The sequence below is a fragment of the Vipera berus genome, assembly GCF_964194415.1.
Source record: "Vipera berus genome assembly, chromosome: 9".
Taxonomy (NCBI): Eukaryota; Metazoa; Chordata; class Lepidosauria; order Squamata; family Viperidae; genus Vipera; species Vipera berus.
The window spans coordinates 23,509,680-23,532,633 of record NC_138212.1 but is presented as its reverse complement, the minus strand read 5'-3'; the positions used below and the strand labels follow the sequence as shown (position 1 = coordinate 23,532,633).

At 47.7% G+C, this 22,954-nt stretch overlaps 1 protein-coding gene across 5 annotated transcripts; it reads right to left on the bottom strand.

The window, feature by feature from the left end:
* Positions 1-3,120: 3,120 nt before the first annotated feature.
* On the bottom strand, positions 3,121-22,954 carry TRIT1 (tRNA isopentenyltransferase 1). 5 transcript variants are annotated; one of them, XM_081334666.1, is made up of 11 exons: positions 22,798-22,954; positions 18,209-18,348; positions 17,687-17,786; positions 15,277-15,425; positions 12,639-12,781; positions 12,284-12,395; positions 12,020-12,132; positions 11,677-11,754; positions 9,832-9,940; positions 7,354-7,587; positions 3,121-4,354 (listed from the first exon to the last, which is right to left on the bottom strand). In XM_081334666.1, exons 1-10 carry the CDS (start codon positions 22,942-22,944, stop codon positions 7,395-7,397), a joined length of 1,284 nt encoding a protein of 427 aa, XP_081190792.1. In that variant the 5' UTR covers positions 22,945-22,954; the 3' UTR covers positions 3,121-4,354; positions 7,354-7,394. The 5 variants fall into 5 exon arrangements, 4 of the variants coding, with proteins under 4 accessions (XP_081190792.1, XP_081190790.1, XP_081190791.1 ...); XM_081334664.1 differs by having other exon boundaries at positions 3,122-4,354; positions 7,354-7,471; positions 9,831-9,940; XM_081334665.1 differs by lacking the exon at positions 22,798-22,954 and adding an exon at positions 19,148-19,377 and having other exon boundaries at positions 3,122-4,354; positions 7,354-7,471; positions 9,831-9,940.

Here is a 22,954-nt window from a genome sequence, read left to right as displayed (position 1 = left end):
ACATGGTCGAAGCTGAAATCTGAATTCCCCTTCTCTAAACACATAGTATCAAAGCACCATTCCCACCTCCAATTAGCAGTCATAAATCACATTCTCCAATTAGTTTGAAATGCAAGCTTTCCTCCTGTTTCCAACCTGCCATTTCTTATCATCTCTTATTTCAAAAGCCCCAGAATTGTTATGTCTAATTAACTCCCATCACATTCTTCTTCCTTTTCGAGTATCATCTAATTCTAAGAGTAAAGCATAGAAAGAAAAAGTCTGCATCTACCTATGTTGTCAAAGCAAGAACATCCAATATTAGTAGCATTGACATACACACACAAACACACACACACACACACACACACACACATCTATCTATCTATCTATCTATCTATCTATCTATCTATCTATCTATCATGCCTGTCTGCCTGTCTATTATCTATCCATCTTTCATCTATCCATCCGTCTATCCATCTATCCATCTATCTCTCTATCTACCTATCTCTATCTATCATTTACCTATCATCCATCCATCCATCCATCCATCCATCTATCTATCTATCTATCTATCTATCTATCTATCTATCTATCTATCTATCTATCTATCTATCTATCTATCTATCTATCTATCTATCTATCTAGATAGCTAGATAGCTAGCTATCATCTAGCTACAGTATCTAGCTATTTAGCTATCTATCATCTAGCTATTTGTATGCCACCCATCTCACCAGCTATGGCTGGCTCAGGAATTCTGGTCATTGAAGTCCACAGGTTGTAAAGGGGCCATAGTTGCCCACCTCTGCTGTAGTGTCTCCATGAGGACCAGGACATAGTATGTTGTGCATGGGAAAAGGAAAAGTTTTTGACATTCTTTAACATTCTCTGTGACCACATATATATTAAGAATTGCAGTAGACTGGAAGATGCTTAACAACTGCCACCTCACTCCATCCCCCAACAAAACACACTTCTGAAATTCAGTAGCAAACCGTTGAACAAAAAATGATGCAATTTCCTGTCCATCTTGGTGGGAAACCAAACCAAAGTGCCAAAAATGGCACAGAAGCAATTAGAGAAGTTGAACAGGTTCAAATGGCCTTTAAAGCCCTACATGGCTCAGGACTGCAGGGTGTCTCTACCTCAACGTTTTCAGAGCAACAGAACAGGAAGGGACTTTGGACCTTGGAGGTCTCCTAGTCCAGCCCCCTGCCAAACAGGAGACCCTAACCTTTCCAGACAAGCGGTTGTCCAATCTCTTCTTAAAAACTTTTAAGACACATGGGCTGGGAATTCTGGGAGTTGAGGTCCACACATCTCAGCATTGCAGAAGCTGAGAAACACTGATCCAGAGGACTACCTGGTTCTGGTGACTTTTGGGTGCCCAGAGGATTTGGAAGGACAGGCTGGCTCCAAGGCTCTGCTCTTAGGAATGGCCAACTTCAGAGCCCCCCCCCCAAGTTAAGCCTGCTCAGTTGCAGCCCCTTTTCTCTGGCACAACTTACCTTCCAAGATCAGATGAACTCCCCACCCTATGGAGCTTCAAGAAAGGAGTTCAAATCTGGCTTTTGAAGTCAGACCTGACAGTGAAGACAGTGTGAGCAGCAGGACCCTTTTTTGGACGGTGAATGCTAATAAAGTTATTTTTTAAAATAAAGATTAAAAGTTGATGTCGTGGATGCTGGAGCTTTTTATAATCCTGTTAATGGTTATTTTGTTCTACTGATTGTTTTCTTGCTGAACAAGGGAGGAGGCACCCAATCCCAAGAAATGCAGTCATCCTCCCAGATGCAGTCATCCTTCATCCTCAGGTCAGTTTTCCTCCCCCTGTAAAGACTCACCCCCACCCCACCCCCTCTGGGCTACAGAGAGACCAGCCGCCTTCTGGCTGAGGCCAACCCCCCCCCACACACACACTGCCTTCACTTGCTTCCCAGGTTCACTTGAATCTCTTCCATTCTTTGCATTGGACCTCTTGTTTACTCTGGGTTGTGCCATGGGGGGGGGGAATGTTGAGGAGGGAGTTTGCACAACACTGGTGTCAGCAATCACGGCAGCTGCAAAGTTCTGCAATCCACCCTCAGAGGGGCTGCTCCCGGGTCCCCCAGATGTATATGGCAGCTCGGGGGTCATGTCTTCAGGAATCAACCAGAATACACCATCCAAGTTCCAGTTCCACACTGGGCCAACAATGGCTGTGGCTGGATGGTTTCTTCCTCCTGCAGGTACCCATCCTGCCCCTCCCCCACCTCCTCTGGGTTTGGGGTTCTGCTTTCCATCTGCACAAAGTCAACTTGCTCTTTTCCTTTGGAACATACCCCTCCCTAGCTACTTCCTATCTGCAGATAGATTGCAACACTAAAGTCTCCCTTTTCTTCAATTATAACAAGTCTTCCCTCTCTCCTCTTAATGTTTGGAATGAAACCATTGTAAGAAAAAGAAAAGAAAAGAAAAGAAAAGAAAAGAAGAAAAGAAAAGAAAAGAAAAGAAAAGAAAAGAAAAGAAAAGAAAAGAAAAGAAAAGAAAAGAAAAAAGAAAGAAGGAAGGAAGGAAGGAAGGAAGGAAGGAAGGAAGGAAGGAAGGAAGGAAGGAAGGAAGGAAGGAGAGAGAAAGAAAGAAAGAAAGAAAGAAAGAAAGAAAGAAAGAAAGAAAGAAAGAAAGAAAGAAAGAAAGAAAGAAAGAAAGAAAGAAAGAAAGAAAAAGAAAGAGTTCCGTATTCCATGCCCACCCATAAGAGCACATGATGTGCAGGATGAAAAAGCAGCCTCTTGCACATTCTCAGGACCAAACGGGAGGGCCTCTCCATCTTTCCTACTCAGGAAAGAGCTGCTTCTTAGGGACCTCTTCCCCCCCTCCCCCAGGCAAGATTCCCTCCTTGGTTCCTCCTGTCCCTTTCTCAGAAATTCAGATACACTTTTGGGCTTAAGGATCCTGTCTAAGCAGCCTCAGCTGCTATACTGCATTTGGGTCTTAATTTCATCCTGCCTCAGCACTCCTGCCAGTTGAAGTTTCAGGTTCATCTGATTGCTGGGGTGCTTTCTAATATCAAAAACCTCTTGCCATAAATAAATCCCTTTCTCCTGAAGGTACTACAGCACTCTTTGTCTGACTTTACTTCCAACAAATGAATTTTTATCTGATTTTTATTGAGATGTCATGGTTCCGACAGATGACTCTTCAAAAGAACTTCAAGGAATTGTTTACTTTAAAAAGTCTTTTGTTTGAGAAACAAAGTATCGGCACTACATAGCTAAAGCCAAAAACTGAATTCCCCCCCCTGGGCAAAGCACAATTCCCTCCTCCAATTAACAGTCATAAATCACATTCCCCAATTAGCTTGAAGTGCCCGCCAAATCCAGCCCGCCAAATCTTTATCAACTCTGGGCGCAACAACCTTGAATTCCCAGGCTGAGTTATTATTGTTATGACCAGCTGGACTCTCATCCACATCCCCCCTCCCAGCATCATTTAACTCTAAAAGCAAAAGAGAAAAGATGGCTGCATTTCTATCTGTTGTCAAAGCATGAACACCCAATGTTAGCAGCGTTGACATGAGAATTATATGTTCCTGTGATTTTCTCCAAAGTATTTTATTGGACAACTACCTGTCTAAACTGGTATAGAGTTCCAGCCTGAGCAGGGGGTTGGACTAGAAGACCTCCAAGGTCCTTTCTGGCCTGGATATTTTTTATTTGTCGCTCATGTGAGTCAAAAGCATCCATGGGGTCATAAAAGAAGTCAAGATGGTAACCTTGACTGAATTGAAATTGAAATCCCCAATTTATTATTTTGCAACAAAAGGGGGAAGGGTTTTAATTGTCTAGTTACAACTCTGGTCTTGTCTTTTTGACTTGTCTGCAGACAACCCGGCTCAGAGAAGCAGATCCTGGGCAGGAATAAATGCAACCAACTTTGAGAGCAGCAGCAGAACCAGCAGCAAAGGCTGCTACATGCAGACCCCCCCAGCTCCATTTTGCCTCCCTCAAGATCAGTGAGAGCTGTGATCCTGGTAATGAAGAAAAAGGCACCGGCACCCACAGTATCAAAATATAAAAATATTGCCTTCATTTAGGAGAAAAGAGGATTTTAAAGAGAGGAGTGCCATGGACAGTTTGCTGCTGGAGGATGAAAGCCTTGCATTTTGCATTTCGGCCCGTTCTGCCAGAAGGGGATGGGATCCGGATCCTCTGTGCCTCAGACGCAGGACTGGGCCTAGGATTCACTGGCCTCCATCCATCTGTCGGTCTGTTTTCTCTGCAGGAGTTTCTGAGTTGCTGCTGCCGCCGCCACAGCCCTCGTCAGAGAGGGAGGCCAAGGCTGAGCGCTGGGACTTCTTCAGGTGGGAGCGGTGGCAGCAAGACTTCAAGTGAGCTGTCAACGAGAGTCATTCAGTCAGTCATTTGCTCCAGAAATGACAAACCACCTTGTTTTTCTAAATAAAACTGTACAACTCTTTTAACATAGGAGTGCATAATTATGCATAACACAGGTAATTAAAGGTAAAGGTTCCCCTGCACATGCGTGCTAGTCGTTTCCGACTCTAGGGGCCGGTGCTCATCTCCGTTTCAAAGCCGAAGAGCCAGCGCTTGTCCGAGGACATCTCCATGGTCATGTGGCCGGCATGACTAGACGCCAAAGGCGCACGGAACGCTGTTACCTTCCCACCGTAGTGGTCCCTATTTTTCTACTTGCATTTTTACGTGCTTTCGAACTGCTAGGTTGGCAGAAGCTGGGACGAGTAACAGGCGCTCACTCTGTTACGCGGCACTCGGGATTCAACCCGCCAAACTGCCAACCTTCTGATCGACAAGCTCAGCGTCCTAACCCACTGAGCCACCGCGTCCCTATTACCTTTATAACACAGGTAATCCTCAATTTACTACAGTTCATCTAATGACCGTTTGAAGTTAAATGGCACTGAAAAGTTGACTTATGACTGTTTTTCAACTTACAACTCTCACAGCATCCCCGTGGTCACTTGATCAAAATTCAGATGCTTGGCAACTGACTCACATTTATGACAGTTGCAGTGTCTCGGGGTCATGTGACCACCTTTTGTAACCTTCTGGCAATCAAACTCAATGGAGAAACCAGATTCACTTAACTGTGTTACTAACCTAACAACTACAGGGATTCACTTAATGTCATGGTTGGCTAATCAGTAATGGGAGGGGAGCCTAAGACAGATCTAGTAACGCAAGGTGGGACAGAGAGACCACTCCCAAAACAATGCGAGCGTAACCAATTGGCTAGACAAATGGACAGTGGGAGGACCAGGGGAAAAGTTTTCCTATGCTGTTTATGCGCGAAAATGTTAGAATTGGCTTTTCCACTTCTGTACCCACATGGAATTTTCAGTAAAGTTTTACTCTTGGTAAAAAGATATCCCAGGAGTTTCCTTTGCTGTCTCAACCAGTGGGACAGTTTACAGTTAACAACAGTGGCAAGAAAGGTCATAAAATGGGGCAAAATTCACTTAAAACTGTCTTGCTTAGCAACAGAAATTTTGGGCTCAATTGTGGTTGTAAGTCAAGGACTACCCGTAGTATGGTTCTGAGCTGAGAAAATGTTCTGCCTGTGGCCCAACTACCCAAAACAAGATGTCAATCTGCAAATCATTCATTCTAAACTTAAGCTGATCCAGAGAGAATGGCTAATATCCAAAACCTGCTACACCAGGGGTGTCAAACTCAATTTCATTGAGGGCCGCATCAGCATTGCGGTTGCCCTCAAGGGGCCGGGTGAGTATGGCCAGGGTGGGCGTGGCCTACTGGGTGGGCGTGGCTAGAGTGCGTATGGCCTACTGGGTGGGCGTGGCCAGCTCTACATCGTTCGCATCAAGGGTGCCTATGGGGGCCTGGGCAGGAGTGGGACAGATCTGAGGGTCTCTGACAGAAGGAGGGTCTCTGGGCCAGGGCCAAGGCAGTGGGGGCCGTTCCCTCACTGTTTCCAGGATGGCTTCGCGGGCCACATGAAACCACTTCGCGGGCCGGATCCGGCCCCCGGGCCTTGTGTTTGACATGTCTATGCTACACAGTGAGCTTGGTTTTGGGCAGAAGAATCTTGAGAAGGCAGGTTGAACTACCCTATTTTAAAATGTCAAGTATTTTCCACCAAAACCACTCAGTTTCTTGCAATTAGAAAACTGACACATTGCACAGTATGTCCCAAGCAACAGCTATTGGGAATTATATGGCCTGGACTCCTAAGGTAAGGCTGAATTAAGTGAAAAGGTTGATGCAACACAGAAGAAAGTGGGTTGAATATGAGAACACCATTTCTGAACACTCATAAATAACACTCAAGTCCTTAGAACAGGTCTTCTCAACCTTGGTGACTTTTAAGATGTGTGGACTTCAACTCCCAGAATTCCAAGCTGGCTGAGGAATTCTGGGAGTTGAAGTCCATATATCTTAGTCACCAATGTTGAGAAGCCCTGCCATAGAAGAAAAGACTCAGCACAGTCCCTGTAAGCATTCTACTACAGGGACACTTTACAAATATGATTCGTACCTACCTCGTCATCTCCTTCTGCTCTGTTTTCTAACCACAACTGAATTCCATTTAGACTTACATTTAAAAAACTTAAAACAACTATCATGCGGAATCGGTTAGTACCCATTCAGACTAATACATTTTATTAAAAGGTAAAAGGATTTATGAACTGCCACTTCATTAGCATGGAATAGTTAAAACCAGATCTGTGACTGTTGTTTAATTTTTAAAAAATAATTAACAGTAAAGTTATAAAAGTTATAACTATAAAGATAAAAAACTAATATGAACTAAAAAAATAAAAATAGAAGGTGCAGGAAACAAAAAGAAAATAGAAAGAAAAAATATGTAGAGAAAAAGAAAAGAAATATATAAAGAAATGACTTCCCCCTGTATCAGAAAAGTGTAAACAACATTAGTCAACTTTTCACCTCTTAAAATACAATAAATTCTCTTCTTCCCATATCCCATCTCTTATCTCTAAACAAATCCTAAAAAATCTGGTCATTTCAGTCCTGATCAGCAAACATCTTTTAAGGCTTGCCAAAGATAACAACAGATCTATGTTAGCCATGATCAAATAAATCAACTTTATGTTCTTTTTTTAACTTTTAAAAAGTTAAAAAGCCTTCCCCACTGCTCTCTACCCTTCCTTTGTTCAGGAAGGGGATTGGCTTGGCTTTCTGCCAGCAAAGAGGAAGCAAGGGAGTGGCCAGGGGCCCATGACAAACGGTCCTTCGCAGCATGGCTTATCAAGCACCTGCCTGGCTAGACAAGCTGAGGGGAGACGATCCTGCAAAAGCCACTCAGGCAAAGGTGGGAATGGTCTTTGGGAAAGGAGATCCTTCCTCTTCCCCCACCCCCATAAGCCTTACCTCTCCATTCTCTGTCCCCAATGATGACTCGGCTGCACAGCTCACACAACCGGCAACTCTGCTTGTCCTTTGCTGGCACCGGCTCCAGCTTGAGGGGCTCCATTGGAGGCTTCTGGCCCTGGGGCAGGGAGGAGCAGGGAGAGAAGCATTCCGGAGGCAAAGAGGACTTCAACTTGTCTTCCCTGTCCCTTGAAGGCAGCAAGGCTGAAGACCCAGAAGCTAAGCCCCCACCCCCAAAGAGAAGAATTCCAAGTTTCGTGATTCAGAGACCAACCATGCCATTACAAATAATAATAATAATAATAATAATAATAATAATAATAATAATAATAATAATAATAATAATAATAATTATTATTATTATTATTATTATTATTATTATTTAATTTTTATACCGCCCTTCTCCCGAAGGACTCAGGGCGGTGTACAGGGCAATACAATAAAATACAATATATAAAAAGTAAAAGAAATATTAAATACAATAGCCCAATTCAATAGATTAATACAAAATGTTAAAATACCCCTAAACCCATCAGACCAGGCCGGCTTGTTCAAATAAATATGTTTTTAGGTCACGTCGGAAGGAGGGAAGGTCAGGAGCCGTCCGGAGCTCCACCAGTAAACGGTTCCAAAGGTCTGGCGTGCCCACAGAGAACGTCCTCCCCCTGGGGGCCGCCAGTCGACACTCTTTGACCGACGGCACCCTAAGGTGGCCCTCTCTGTGGGAGCGCACTGGACGAAGGGAAGTTGATACCGGCAGCAGATGCTCCCGTACGTAACCCGGACCCATGCCATTTAGGGCTTTATAGGTCGTAACCAGCACCTTGAATCTTACCCAGAGGGCAACCAGAAGCCAATGCAGCTCACGGAGTAGAGGTGTTACATGGGAGTATCAGGAAGCCCCCACCACCACTCGCGCGGCTGCATTCTGCATCAGCTGGAGCCTCCGAGTAGTCCTCAAGGGCAGCCCCATGTAGAGAGCATTGCAGTAGTCCAAACGGGAGGTCATGAGTGCATGAGTGACTGTGCGCAAGGCATCCCGGTCTAGATAGGGCCGCAACTGACGCACCAGGCGAACCTGAGCGAAGGCCCCCCTAGTCACAGCTCCTATATGATCATCCAAGGAGAGCTGTGAATCTAGGAGCACACCCAAGTTACGAGCCCTATCCACGGGGGGTAATATCTCACCCCCCATAATTAACGATGGAATATTCTGAATCTCCCGAGACGCCGGCACACACAGCCACTCAGTCTTGTCAGGGTTGAGCCGAAGCCTGTTCCTCCCCATCCAGACCCGGACCGCCTCCAGGCAACGGGACATCACGGAGAGGGCATCACTGGGGTGGTTTGGGGTGGAGATAAAAAGCTGGGTATCATCAGCATATTGATGATACCCAACCCCAAAACCACAAATGATCTCACCCAGCGGCTTCATAGATGTTGAACAGGAGAGGCGAGAGGACCGACCCCTGAGGCACTCCACAAACAAGAGGCCTCGAGGCCGACCTCTGCCCTCCTGCCAACACCGACTGCGAACGTCCCAGGAGGTAGGAGAACCACCGTAAAACGGTGCCTCCCACTCCCAACCCCCGAAGACGCCGCAGTAAGATACCATGGTCGATGGTATCAAAAGCCGCTGAGAGGTCTAATAGGACTAGGACAGAGGAACAACCCCTGTCCCAAGCCCGCCAGAGATCATTCACCAGCGTGACCAATGCCGTCTCCGTGCTGTACCCGGGCCTGAAGCCCGATTGGTACGAGTCTAGATAATCAGCTTCCTCCAGGAACAGAGGGAGCTGCTGCGCCACCACACTCTCAACAACCTTCGCAAGAAAGCGAAGGTTGGAGACTGGTTGAAAGTTGTTTAAAACAGCTGGGTCCAGGGCAGGCTTCTTGAGGAGGGGTCTCACCACCGCCTTCTTCAAGGCGGCAGGAAAACTACCCTCATTCAGAGAAGCAGTTATCACTGCCTGGAGGCAGCCTTGTGTCCCCTCCCAAGCCGAATAAACCAGCCAGGAGGGACACGGGTGCAATAAACAGGTGGTGGAGCTCAGCCTCCTCATAATCCTGTCCACCTCTTCCGGAGTCACAGGGTCGAACTCCTCCCAGATGTCAGTAATGCTCTTTTAACATTTGGCGCCTTCATCATGGTTTCCTCTGGGCAGGAGAACTTATCTTTCAATTTAGCGTGCCAGAGGCCTGAATCTAGGGATGGGACAATACCTTGACTAGGGTAGGTAAAAGAAAAAAACTCTGCTGGGTTTTTCTGGTTCCCCAGAGCTGTCTACTCCCCGTCTCCTAGGCCTCCTCCAGGGTACAAGATACACAATGAGCACAAGGGGCTCTCTGCTCCAGACTAAGGGTCCCAGGGGGCCAGGCTGCAGACCCAAGAGGGCAGCAGCCAGTCAGAACAGCAATCATCGGCAGGCTCAGAGTGTACCAGAGAAAAATCTTCTCCAGGGCAAGCTTGTGGTTACCTTCAAGAAGCTTTCCACAATCTGAATGGCTGGTTCCAACACACTTTTGTCCCACTGAGAGAGATCGGAGACGTCCAAGCCATAGACAGGGGGCACATTTGAACCAGGACCTGGGGGGATCCATAAAAAAGAGCATCATTGGCTTTATCCTTGTGACTGGAGGCTCCTCTCCCAGTAAAATGAGTAGGGACAGCCAGTAAGGCATAATGTTTGCGGGAGGCGCTAAGGATATACTGAAAGACTTTGCTGTATTTCATAGAACTTGCAGACACTGCTAATTCCTTTGAGGTGAGAGCTGTTGCTGGGCTGTCCTCCAACAAATTCAATCTACCCCAAAGGAGAAGCTGGCGGAGGGATACCATGCCCCGACCCCAACCTGGTTTCTCTCTGCTCTTCATTTTTTTTAATTATTTTTTTAAATTCCATTTATATCCCGCCCTTTTCCGAAGACTCAGGGCTGCTTACAAGCTTAGCAGTAGCCTTCATTCTATGTATATGCCTGCTTATTAGGGCTTTCACACACACCCCAAGCAGCATTATTACAAAGTCAGCTTAATTGCCCCCAACAATCTGGGTCCTCATTTTACCTACCTCGGAAGGATGGAAAGCTGAGTCAACCTTGAGCCTGGTGGGATGCGAACCTGCACTAATTGCAGGCAGGTGGTGTTACTTAAGGAGGCATTAGCCCACTGCTCCACCAAGGCTCTAAGCCAATCGGCCCCTGGGTAACTCACTCACAGGGCATGGGCACCGTTTCTTCGGCCATAAGAGGACTGGACCCTCCTCCTGGTAGCTATTTATCCTGAATGGGTCTCTCTTTCAAGCTTTTTACTTTTTCATTCTGCTTTATTGCTCTGTATGGCTAATTGGTTTGCTGATATTATACTGTTTCTGATGCACAGTGAGGAGAAAAAGATCCTCGTCATCGTTTCCTGGGGCTGGGGCTATCCAAGGGCGGGGGGGCGGGAACTGATAAGAGAAGAGTTTTGAGAAGGATTACAGTGAGCTAGGCACGGTGGCATCTCAAGGAGGTAACTTTCTGCTTAAAACAAGACACCAGGTGGAGGAGAGCCAGACCACTGGTCCTCCCAGTCTTGCCTGATGCAAGGCCACGTGCGCCTGTCCAGAGTACAGATCACAGGAGAGGGCAGCCTCTCTCAAGGCGGTGCCCCATGTCTGCCAGGCAGGCTGAGTCAAACAGTAGCAGGACAATAGGCCTCCCAATGCTAAAATCTGAGCAGGTGATGCCTTTGATTTCCCTGACCACAAAGCCCGGCTCCTGCCACACCTGTCGGCTGCCTGGCAGAGAAGTGAGCATGGGCTGCTCAGCACCTGGCCAGGAAAAGGCCTTGCCATGGCCCAGTCTCCCTCCTCTCCACCCACTTCTCAGGTTTCATGCCCTTCTCCTGAACCTACCGGCAGCCTTTCAACTACCACCCCCACCACCCCGAGCCTGAGGCAAGGTGGTACGGTACGGTCCAGTGGCAGGGGGGATTGACTCATTTCCCCCCCCCAGCACTGCTAACTGGATCAGGGAGGACAGCTGTCAGTTGGGGCCTCTCCGTCCATCTGGGAAAAAGACTGTGAGCAGGAGGCCCCCTTCCTGGTGCCTTAAGGGGTGGTTTTAAGGGGCTGCAAAAGGGCAGCCCCTCAGGCACAGATGGTCTCAAAGTGCTCTTCTCCAGAATAAAATCTTCCCTAGAGGAACGCACTCTGCACATGCTTAAGAGTTCAAGCCCTTACAATTATTGTCCATTTCCCAGGAAAGACCCCTCGCATTAGAGTGAGTTTTGGTTCAGATTAGGGTGCCAGATGAGCAAAAGAGCAACAGGGAGGAAAGACTTACGTCTCAGGAATCGGTTCTGGACCCACTTGTTCTGCTTCCGAGCATACCTCTTGGTCACTGTCTTGAAGGCCTGAAGGGCTGGAAGAGTTCAGGGTAAGAGTTGGCAGAGCCAGGAGATGCTGGCCCTGGCCCAGTCAGGCCAATACAAACACTAATGAGAGGAAGGCACCACAAATTCTTTACTCAACAACCTGTTTACTTCCTCTGGACCAGCTGCAGTTTAGTATGCCAGAAAATGTGTTCCATCTCCCAGAACATGGACCCACTTGTTACGCCAAAGGCCTGCCAATCAAGCAAACCACAGCCTGCTCTCCAGAAGGGTTCTCCCCAAGCAAGTCCTCACCTTGGTCCAGCAACTGGTGCCTGTCCTCCTCTGGACTCTTGTCCTCAGAAATCAAGAACTGGTGGAATTCCTTGAAGCCGATAGACTGGAAAATGCCCTGCTGATAATCCTGGCTGGGGAAGGGATGAGAAGCAGGTGGCCAACATTGCCAGCATGCCAGCTGTTGATCCCTCAGGTAGTTGATCCCTCTGGCCTCCCAAGCCAGCTCTGCCATTCACATCCTCCCTTGCCAATGTCCATCTCCAAGCAGGACCAAGGCCTCACCTCTTGTCAGCCACTTTCTCTTTGTTGTATTGCTGGTGAAAATTCTGCAGCTCCTCCAGCAGTCCAGCCTCCATCATTACATCCACCCGCTGGTCCAGTCGCACCTCCAGAACTGAGGGAAACCCAGCAGACAAAAAAGTCAGGCTACATAACACAAAAGCTCTGGAAAACGATGGGGTGTCTGCTCCAAAGTCAGTTCAGCAGCAAATGCCAGAGAATGTCTGCCAACCACACAGCATGACCAGAGAATAAAACGGCACGTTTCCAAAAGGAGCTGCCAAAGCCAGAAGGGTCCTGCTCCTCACCCTGAGAGAGGAAGGCTGGCCTTAGTCATCAGACCCTCCCTGTTGTTTACCTGCCTGTTCTGCATGAAGCCAGAAGATGCAAGAATTGGGATACTTCAGAGGACCCCCCAAGGGTCCTCCCCCTTTTTCCTCATGCTGCCGTCGCAGCAACTCACTGTGGGGGATGCCAGTTTGTTCAAACAGCTGCAAGCTCCTGCAGGAGAGAGAGTTTCAGGGCGGGTTGGCTTGGAGGGTACTCAGCTACAGCCACAGAGCAAAGGATGGCACTAGACCCAAACCCAGGAGGAAAGAAACATCAGGAAAAAACATGCTTGCAGAAGCAACAAGGCCAGACTTGCCCCTTGCTGAAAAGGACAACATTGTGCAATGTCCGGCAATGGGAATCCCTTCAAACCATCTGGAGCAAGCAGGGAAGCTGGAACCACAGCAATGTTTTCACCAAGCCCTGCAGAAGCTCCAAAGAGGCGGCCATCAATCCTAGCAACTGGGGCGATGAGCAGATCAGATGTGGATCAACCCACTTTAGAAATGTGACCCAGGCCAGGGGCTCTCCAGAATAGCTTTCACGGCTGTCGCACCACAAAAGCAACATGCCATTAACTGGGCCTGGTCAGATGTTAGGTCTCCCACTCTCTCCAAATCATGCGGCATTCCCTAGCCTTGGGATGCGTATGAAGTTAGTTCCTTATTCCCACTGGGGCAGAAGCTCAGGGTTGGAAAGCTGCAATGGGGGGGGGTGTCTTACAATAATTTAAGGTGGCAACTATTCCAGCCCAGGGATCTGCCTAGAACTGCATGCTCAGCTAGAGAGGCCATGGGTCTGCCTCAGGCTGTCCTAGCAGAGCTGCCCAGCCTTCCAGTGCCTCCAGAATCTCAGGAGAAATTAAGGGATATGGGTGGCATAAAAATTAAATAAATTAAAAGAGCTCCATCACAATGCATCTACAGGATGCCCATAGAGATGTGAGGAGAGGCTAGAGCAGAGAGGCTGGCTACAGTGCCAACCTCCTAAGATCCTTCTTCAGGCTGCTGTGTGCCAGTTCTGACCACCACCACTCCATCGCAGAGCAAATGCAAACAAAATCCCAGGACTACTGAGGAAAGTCTGGCCTCGGCCCCACTCTAAGTGAGCGGGGGGGGGGGCTCCTCCTCCATCTCCTGGGTGGGGTAAGGTTGGGAAATTTGAGCAGGACAAGCCAGGGCCAGCCACAGCCTGTTTCCCACACGGCTGTAAAGCTGCCTGTCTGGTAGGGCAACCCCAGTTTGCACAACTTGTGCAAATCCCAGAGCAGCCACCCCACCCAGCACAGCCCAAGACGTGCCTTTCAGGCAGCTGTGCGTGATGGAGCTGCTGCCCTCAGGGCAGAGGGTGCTGCCTGCTGATGGCCTGGCCAGAGAGGAGGCTCTGAACAGTTTTCTTGACAGTGAGAACAGTGGAACAGCTCAACGTCAAAAGTTGTGGATGCTCCATCACTGGAGACATTTAAGAAGAGACTGGAACGGTATAGGCTGCTTGAGCAGGAGGCTGGACTAGACGACTTCCAAGGTCTTCCAACTCTGTTATTCTGAGATCAGCTCCGACCTTGCTGCTTCATGGTCATGTGGGTGCTTCCTCAGGGAACAGGGAACCATGTCTAAAAATCAAGATGGTGGCTGTAATCACCTAATTCAGGAATGGCAACTATGTCCCCTTTATGACCTGTGGACTTCAACTCCCAGAATTCTGGGAGTTGAAGTCCACAGGTCTTAAAGGGGCCGCAGTTGCCCATCCCTGACCTAATTGAAACCTTGTCCCATTAGTATGCTGTTGCCATCTGGACTTTCTTGTGAGGGATCTCTTGCAATCACAGCTGTTGAGGATTACTGGTCTGGGGTGTCAAAGGGCCTGAGAAGCTCCTGGCAGAGTTCAAGAATACATGATTGGGGTGGGTGGATGTCTGCAGGCTGTGGTCAAGGAGAAACCAAAGGTCCACCCATTTTTACGTATGTGGCTGCCATGGTGACTTCGTGGACCATGTCCTGCAGACCCTCCCTGTATGGTCAATGGCTTGGGTGACTTTAGAACAAGGTGGGCACTTTGTTTATTGCAGGGCTCATGCTGGCTGAGGAATTCTCGGAGTCCACAAGTCTTAAAACAACCAAGTTTCAAGAGCCCCGGTTCATTGTAAGGGAGGGCATCTTTTCAGCAGCTAGCAACCACAAGGTGTTTGACAGTCCCTTCTCCCAGGGAGGTGGAGTCGTTTGACCTTCTTGTCTCCTTGTCATCTGTAACAGAAGCTGAAGGATTTTGCTTGCCTGCAACAGATAAAAACCACAACTTCCCATTTTTGAGAGAAATTGCTTTGCTGTTATTCGCCATCTGTTACCACGTATCAGAGGGCAACTGAGGTGGACTTATAGGGCTGAAAATTAAAGGGCTGGCAGGGCCACACAGCCAACAGGTACCCTCCTGACCTAGAAAGTGTGAACTAAAATGGAAAATGAATTCTTCCAAGTCTACAACCCATAGCAATTAAACAGAATCTCGATTAATGGAGGAACTCTACAATTCTGCAAGGAAAAAATGAGACTACCTCTACCCAGCCTCTGGGTGCAGTGGGCATCTGGGGAACAAAACACACCTCTAGGTATGAGCCTCTAATTTTCAGGGGCCAATGCTGTCCCTGTTGCAGGCTCCATTCGACTGACCTGATTATTTTGCGCTTATTATGGGGGTGCAATCTGGTTGCCATGTTAGGGTCCACCAGACTCAGCCGACGGTGTAGCTCCTGACTCTCCAGAGCCTCCAGCCCAGCTTTCCACTCTTCTGTTGTCACTGTTTGACCCCTGGCCTCCCCCTGAAAAGACAGGGATGATTACACACAAGACAGATTCCCCCAAAGTATGACACAACTGCTGAAGGGAGACAACCTGCAGCTAGGCTAGCAAATCCTCTTTTTCTGATCTTAGCAAGGGTCCAAGAAGGACATCAGACTCAAAATGGAGGCCTTGCATCCACCCACCCACCATCATCCCAGTACTGCCCACCTCTCAGGAAGACAGCTTGCTTGCAGGCAGAACACCAGATGTCAAACCCAGGCAGGGAAAATGGAACAAATCATTGCCACCAACAAGGGATAAATCATGCAGCATATGAAAAATATCAGGCTATTAGGCAGCGTGGGGAGAAATATTATGCCATCGATGTGTGACATTTTTGTAACCAAACATTTTTGAAGGCATTCAGAAAGGGCAGAACCCTGCAACTGTTTGGGAAAGAAAGAAAGAAAGAAAGAAAGAAAGAAAGAAAGAAAGAAAGAAAGAAAGAAAGAAAGAAAGAAAGAAAGAAAGAAAGAAAGAAAGAAAGAAAGAAAGAAAGAAAGAAAGAAAGAAAGAAAGAAAGAAAGAAAGAAAGAAAGAAAGAAAGAAAGAAAGAAAGCCAGCGAAATGCAGTGGACGTAGTATCAGTAAGGCTTTGACAAGGTAGATAAGGGGTGTCAATCTGCCAGCCCACGGGCCGGACATGTCACGTAGAAGCTGCGCCCACCCCATTGCCAGCAATGGCAAAACAGTCCCGATACATTGTGCAATGTCACATGACATCGCAAGTTTGACATGTCTGAGGTAGATCACAATCTTCTCCTTGGTAAGCTAGGAAAAGGTGGAATAGACAACATCACCACCAGATGGATCTGCAGCTAACAAACTACACTCAATGAGTAGTACTCAATGGCACTACATCCACAAGTAAGCAGTGGGGTACCACAAGGTTCCGTTTTAGGCGCAGTAGGCGCAGTACTCTTCAATATCTTCATCAATGACTTAGATGAGGGAATTGAAGGGGAACTCATCAAATTTGCAAATGATATCAAACTGACAGGAGTAGCCAAAACCCCAGAAGACAAACTCAGGATCCAAAAAGATCTTGACAAACTTGAACAATGGGCCCTGTCCAACAAAATGAGTTTCAATGTGGAGAAAACCAAAGTTTTACATTTAGGCAGGAAAAATCAAAGCTAAAAGTACAGATTGGGCGAGACCTGGTTCAAAAACAGTATTTATTTATTTATTTATTTATTTATTTATTTAGATTTATATGAGAGAGACCTTGGAGTCCTAGTAGACAATCACTTGACTATGAGCCAGCAGTGTGCAGCAGCAACCAAAAAAGCTAATACAATCCAGAGGCATATAATCAAGATCATGCAAAGTATTATTACCATTTTATAAAACCCTAGTTAAGACCACACCTGGAATACTGCAGCCAATTTTGGTCACCTTATCACAAAAAAGATGTTGAGAGTTTCGAAAAAAATTCAGAGAAGAGCAACTAAGATGATCAAAGGCCTGGAGACCAAAACATGCGAAGAACGGCTGTGGAACTCGGATTTGGCTAGTCTAAAGAAAAGAAGGAATAGGGGAGACATGATAGCAGTATTCCAGTGTCTGAGGGGCTGCAACAGGGCAGAGGGGGCCAGGTTTTTTTTATTTATTTATTTTTATTTTAATTCCATTTGTATCCCGCCCTTCTCCGAAGACTCAGGGCGGCTTACAAGCTTAGCAGTAGCCTTCATTCTATGTATATGCCTGCTTATTAGGGCTTTCACACCCCTCCCAAGCGGCATTATTACAAAGTCAGGTTGTTCACCAAAGCATCAGAGGGCAGGACAAGAAACAGTGGTTGGAAATTGAACAAAGAGAGAAGCAACCTGGAATTAAGGCGAAAGTTCCTGACAGTGAGGTCAATCAACCAGTGGAACAGCCCCAGAAATCGTGGGTGCTCCATCACTGGAGATTTTTAAAAAGAGACTGGACATTCACCTGTCTGAGATGCTTGAGCAGGGGACTGGACTAGAAGATTTCCAAGGTCCCTTTCAGCTCTATAAGAAAAAGAAAGGAAGGAAGGAAGGAAGGAAGGAAGGAAGGAAGGAAGGAAGGAAGGAAGGAAGGAAGGAAGGAAGGAAGGAAGGAAGGAAGACTTTACAACTCACAGAAATCAGCCAAGCAATAGGAAGGCAAAAAACTAACATAACCTTAATGAAACTCTGTGTCTCCATCTGTCAGTCAAAATCCCTCCTACCAAAGGATTAATTTCCACTTGTCACAAAGTGAGGCTTACCTTGGTGTCAAATAAAATCTTCCAGAGCAAAGATTCAATGTAATAATTTGTTCCACCAACCACAATTGGGATCTTCTGGGAGGCAAGAATCTCATCAATGTAAAAAGTTGAGGAACACATGGAAAAACTTTGAAGCTGAGCCTCATTTAAATATATGTATGTATGTATGTATATACGTACGTACGTATATACCTGACAACTTTAAAATAATACATTTTGAAAGACCTACTTTTCTTCTCTATTTTCCCCTTCTTCTCAATTAGCATTGTTTATTCTTGAAACGTTGATGCACTAACAGCATCACAAAAGTATGGATTCTGCAGGACACAATTTGCACGTTCTTTGCCTGGGTCACAAACATATTTCTTTACTAATTCTCCTAACAGCCAGAAGCACCTTCATTTTCATCCTCCCCAACATATTCTCAAATTGGATATAATGTGGTTTATAAGCCCTTGTTTGTGGTTTTCTCCCACAGCACTTAACCCACCCATGTCCCAACAGTCTCTGGGAAAGGATATGATGGCGGTGGCCTTCTTCTGGAAGTCCAGCACTGTGTAATTGGTGACCAAGGGATCCACAAAGCTGATCATGTGATGCTTGCACAGCTTCTGCTCTTGGGCAGAAACTTTGTTGGTGATGATGTCCAAGCCCTGATATACCTGAGACAGGGAGAGACAAACAGATGAAGCATTAAATTCAGCCGGTGCTAGTCTTCATGCTGGTGGCCAGCCTGTACCTCAGCTGGCTCACCACTTCAAGACACAGGAGGTCTCAGAGCAAGCAAAGGGTCACTCTTAAGGCACTGCTGAGGATGAGAATGTCACCCCCGCCCTTAGAATGTACATGCTGGTTCAGGACTGCTTGAGTACAGCACTGTGCAAAGAATGTGTGTCTGCCTGCATCAACATGTCCTAATGAAATAGTGCACCAATGAAACAGTTCACTTGGAGCATTTGGCTACCAGAAGGCTCTCTAGCATTCTCTTCCTAAGCAGCAGGGCGCACCACTCCCTATGGGGCGGGGAGGAGCCACATTCCTTCTCAGGCTGGGAAAAGGGGAGTCTGCGGAGCTGGGACCTACAAGCAAGCTCCCCTCATCAGAGCCATCTCGACTCACTGGGTGTTTTGGCACGCCCATCACTGGGTGTTTTGGCACGCCCATTCACTTTGTCCAGAGAATAGTTCAGCTTTAGATGTAGCCACGGAACATTTGAAAGAACACAAAGACACAAACACTAAGCATGTATTGATTGCTTGTTGCTCAGCACTGAGGAGCCACAACTGAATTGCACACACCTGACACAGACACATCATCTGCTCAACCCATCCTTCAGGGCAGCCAGTCATGAGACCACAAGGACCAGGAGAGTCGGCTTTCCTTTTAGGATTGCTTTGGTACATATTATTACAGAAAGATCTGCACCTTTGAATATGCAAAGTAATTCTCCATTATCATCACCTTCCTATCTCCATTCAAATCTGGGATTTGGTACTGAATGCCAGGAGACAGCACAGACTGGTCTGGGTTTTGCATGATCTTGTTCCTAACTGGCAGCTTCAATGTTCAGAAATCCCAGCTGGCAGAACTACCAGACAGCCTTGCCTTGGAGGCAGCCTCAGCAGAAGGATGCTCACAAACGAAGGTCCCAGTCTTGGGCTAGAGGCGCCATGCTGCCTCAGCCGCCGCAGCATCTTTCTTGCCTGAAAGGAAGGAGGCAAGGAGGCAAGAGCTGAGAAGGGCAGGGCCTGGGACAGAAGCACTGTTCCTCCAGCTGGCTCACATAGAAGGATTAAAATGAGATGAGAAAAAACAGAGACCCCCAGTGATATACAAAGGCAGAGTGGGAAAAAGAACAAATCAAAACAAGACACAATCAAACAATATAAATCCAAAACTGGGGAGTGGCTGCTCCAATTTCCCTGGAACTCTGCAAGATTCCCGCAGGGCCTGGGCCATATCCATTTCTAGGGGAAGGCTGTTTCATAGGACACAAAACAAGCAGAACTCCTTACTCTATTCAACGGCACGGCATCAGAAATCAAATCCTTCAAGTTTTGGGGTTCTACAATCTCCCAGGACTTGAAATGGATACTTGACATTAGAACCATCATTAACAAAGCACAACAAAAAATGTTCTCCCTGCAGCAACTCAAGTAGTTCAGACTGCTTCCAGGAGCTGCTGATTCAGCTCTATGCAGGAATTATTGAGTCTGTCATCTGTACTTCAATAACTGTCTGGTTTGGTACAGCAACCAAACAGGATAGGTGCAGACTTCAACAGATAGTTAGGACTGCGGAAAGAACAACTGCCACCAACCAGCCTGCCTTCCATGAAGGACCTGTATATTGCACGGGTCAGAAGGAGGAGCTGAGAAAATATCACTCCCATCCTGAACATGAAACTGTTTCAACTCCTCCCCTCAGGACGCTGCTACAGGGCATTGCAGGCCAAAACAACCAGAGAGTGTTTTCGTACTGCTGTAGCATTGTTATTATCCTTATCTTTACCACTCTCTTATTGATATTATATTGTTGTTGTTGTTGTTGTTATTTTGCTTTGCATGTACACCGAGACCTGCTGCACTGGAGACAAATTCCTTGTGTGTCTAATCACACCTGGCCAAATAAGGTAATCTATTCTATTCTATTTTATCACACAAGATGTCACTGCTTGCTCCAAAGGTGCTTTTTCAGGAGGCAACTGGATTTGGAAACTGGACAGCTCATTAAGCATGTTGCTTGGACACAGTACCTGAACATAAATCACTTGTTACTTTCTGGATATCTTTGGAAGAAATGTCTACCTTATACCAGTGAAAATAAAAGTTCTTTCTATGGAGATTCTCAGTCATCCAGGTCCCAAAGATGCTTTTCCAAGAGGCAAGTGGACTTTTTTGTTTTTCTTTGAAGACGTTCTGCTTCTCCTCCAAAAAGTTTCTTCAGCTCTGACTGGATGGTGGGGAATGGAAGGATTTTAGAGAGTCCTTGGGGCCATTTGGAGGTTTACCTGTGTCCTCAGGGTCACCTGAGCAGTGCAAATGGGTGTGGAGCCTTCTTGGCTGCAGGACGTTTTCTGCCCTGGTGTTGTGATTCAGGGTCAGCCTGTGGGTTCGGCAGTTGGGTCAGACGAGGAGGAGGAGGGGGGTGTTGAAGACCTTGCTGAGGGGGTTGAAGATCTTGCTGATGAGAGCCCTCAGCCAGGCCCCTCCCACTTGGTCACCACGGAGACCCAGCTGTGTGAGCCTGACAGCGTGGATGAAGATGACCCACAGCTGGCCCTGTTCAAGGACGCCCGACGCAGGAGGCAATCAATTAGGAGTAAACAGAGGAAGGCAATGGGGCTCCTTGGAAGGAGGCAGAGAGAAGCCACGCCCTGAACTCTATATAAGGGGAATGTGTGGGAGGGCTGGTTTGCTGAAGGCAACCGCTTGGATAGTTCCTGTTTCTTAAAGCTCCTGTTTCTTGGTTTGTCTTGTTCCGTTTGTTTTTGTAGCAATAAATTTGGCAGGCGTAATTCCAGCCTCTTGCCTTCTTGTAAAAGGGGTTGTCCCTGCCTTTTCTGCAGGGCCGGCAGCAGGCTGGTACAGAACACCTGGGTCCCTAAACGGTTGAAGACAGGCGCAGGCTGTTGGGGATGAGTCTGTGTGATCTGAATCTCAAACTGAAGTGCAAATGGTTCCTGTAGTCTGAAATGTTTTCTAGAAATCCATTCCGCACCATTGCTTGCTTCATGAAACCTGGAGAAACCCAATTTGGCCAGGACTTTCTGGTCAGGCAGAAACCGCAAGAACAAAGCAACTCTGTTGGTCTGCTCAAGGAGGGGACCCAAGACAGTAATCACTCAATAAAATACAAGAATACAAGGAGAATTTAAAGGCTAGACATCAGCAGCAATTAAAACTCTGATGACAGAGAGGCATCCTGGCTGCTCTGCTGAAGGAAGAGAAAATAGGGAACAAAGCCAAGCCTGGTGGTTGCAACTCTCGGCCTGGTGATCCTTTCCTGGCAGCCAGGGTCATCTCAAGAGGGACAATATGGAACTCTGTGGGGCACCCTCCCAGCCAAGTGATAGCCCAGATCATCTATCAAGGCTACCAGAGTCTCAGCTCCATGCGTGCCTGTCAGCTCAAGCCAGGTTTCTCAACCTTGGCAAATTGAAAATGAATGGATTTGAACTCCAAGCCAGTGGAAGTTGACGTCCACACATCTTCAAACTGCCAAGACTGAGAAACACTGATCTAGATGTTCCTTATATTGGTGTGAGGAAGATGCCCAACCTAAGAAACAGATTCTTCTCTAGGCCTCTCACTCCTAATCTGAACAGATGCAGCATTCAGGCACCAAGCAAAACTTTTGTTAGCAGAGGCAAAATTGGTGGTTAAAATGCCATCATCCTGGGGTGGAGGAGATGACACCTGCCCAACAAGAGCATTGTCCACTCTGGTCATGCTGATTGGAGAAGATGGGACTGCTAGTTCAACAGGTCTGAAGGGTTCCTAGAGGGAAAAACTGTTGCACAAAAAACACAAAGAGGCTGTTTAGACCCGGTCCTAGAGAGCAAGCCCAACCTGCAATGGGCAATCCCCTTCTTGTTGCAACTTAAGTTAGACAAGAAAGAACAAAGCCTTATTGTGATATTATTTTGTATTTTCACACACGTGCAGACATACAGACGCATCCCAGGCTACCAAATAAGTTGGCAAGAAGCCACTTTACCATCGTGGGTTGAGGACAGCCTCCCCCCCAGAATGACCGATTGATCGACAGATGCCATGCCTCCTTTTTAAAAGTCCATTTTTACATATAAACGAGACATGCAACCTAAAACGATAAAAGCCAGAGCCATCGGGGCGGCCGCCAATACTCAGAAGGGCTGGCCGGAAGCTTCCCGGGCCGGCCGAGCGGCGGGCGTGGAGAGGCCAGGCCGGGAAGGTCCGCGGCGGAAGGCCCGGCGAAGGGCGAGGGCCCGCGCCACGAGCAGCCCAGCCCGCTTGACGCGGCGCCCGCCCTCGGCCGCCCTCGGCGCCGCCCTGGACAGCCGGGCCTGCGGGAAGCGGAGCCGCTGCGCGCCCGGCCTCTGCCCGGCTTCCCCCGCGGGGACCGCGCACCTGCATGGAGTCGGCGCTGACGATCTCGCCGCCGAAGCGCAGCCCGAGCTGCAGCGCCAGCCGCGACTTGCCGGTGCCCGTCGCGCCCAGCACCACCACCACCAAGGGCAGCCGCCCCGCCGCCGCCGCCGCCGCCGAGCGCGCCATGGCCGGCCGG

What these genes read in the sequence shown, in the direction of transcription:
- TRIT1 (XM_081334664.1), bottom strand. Translation starts at nt 22,944, where the DNA reads ATGGCGCGCTCGGCGGCGGCGGCGGCGGCGGGGCGGCTGCCCTTGGTG. An exon ending in GCTTCATGCAGAACAGGCAG is followed by an intron (nt 12,396 to 12,638) that starts GTAAACAACAGG and finishes GGTTTCCCTCAG; the next exon opens with TTCTGGAGGTGCGACTGGAC. An exon ending in TGGGGACAGAGAATGGAGAG is followed by an intron (nt 4,355 to 7,353) that starts GTAAGGCTTATG and finishes TCTCGTTGACAG; the next exon opens with CTCACTTGAAGTCTTGCTGC.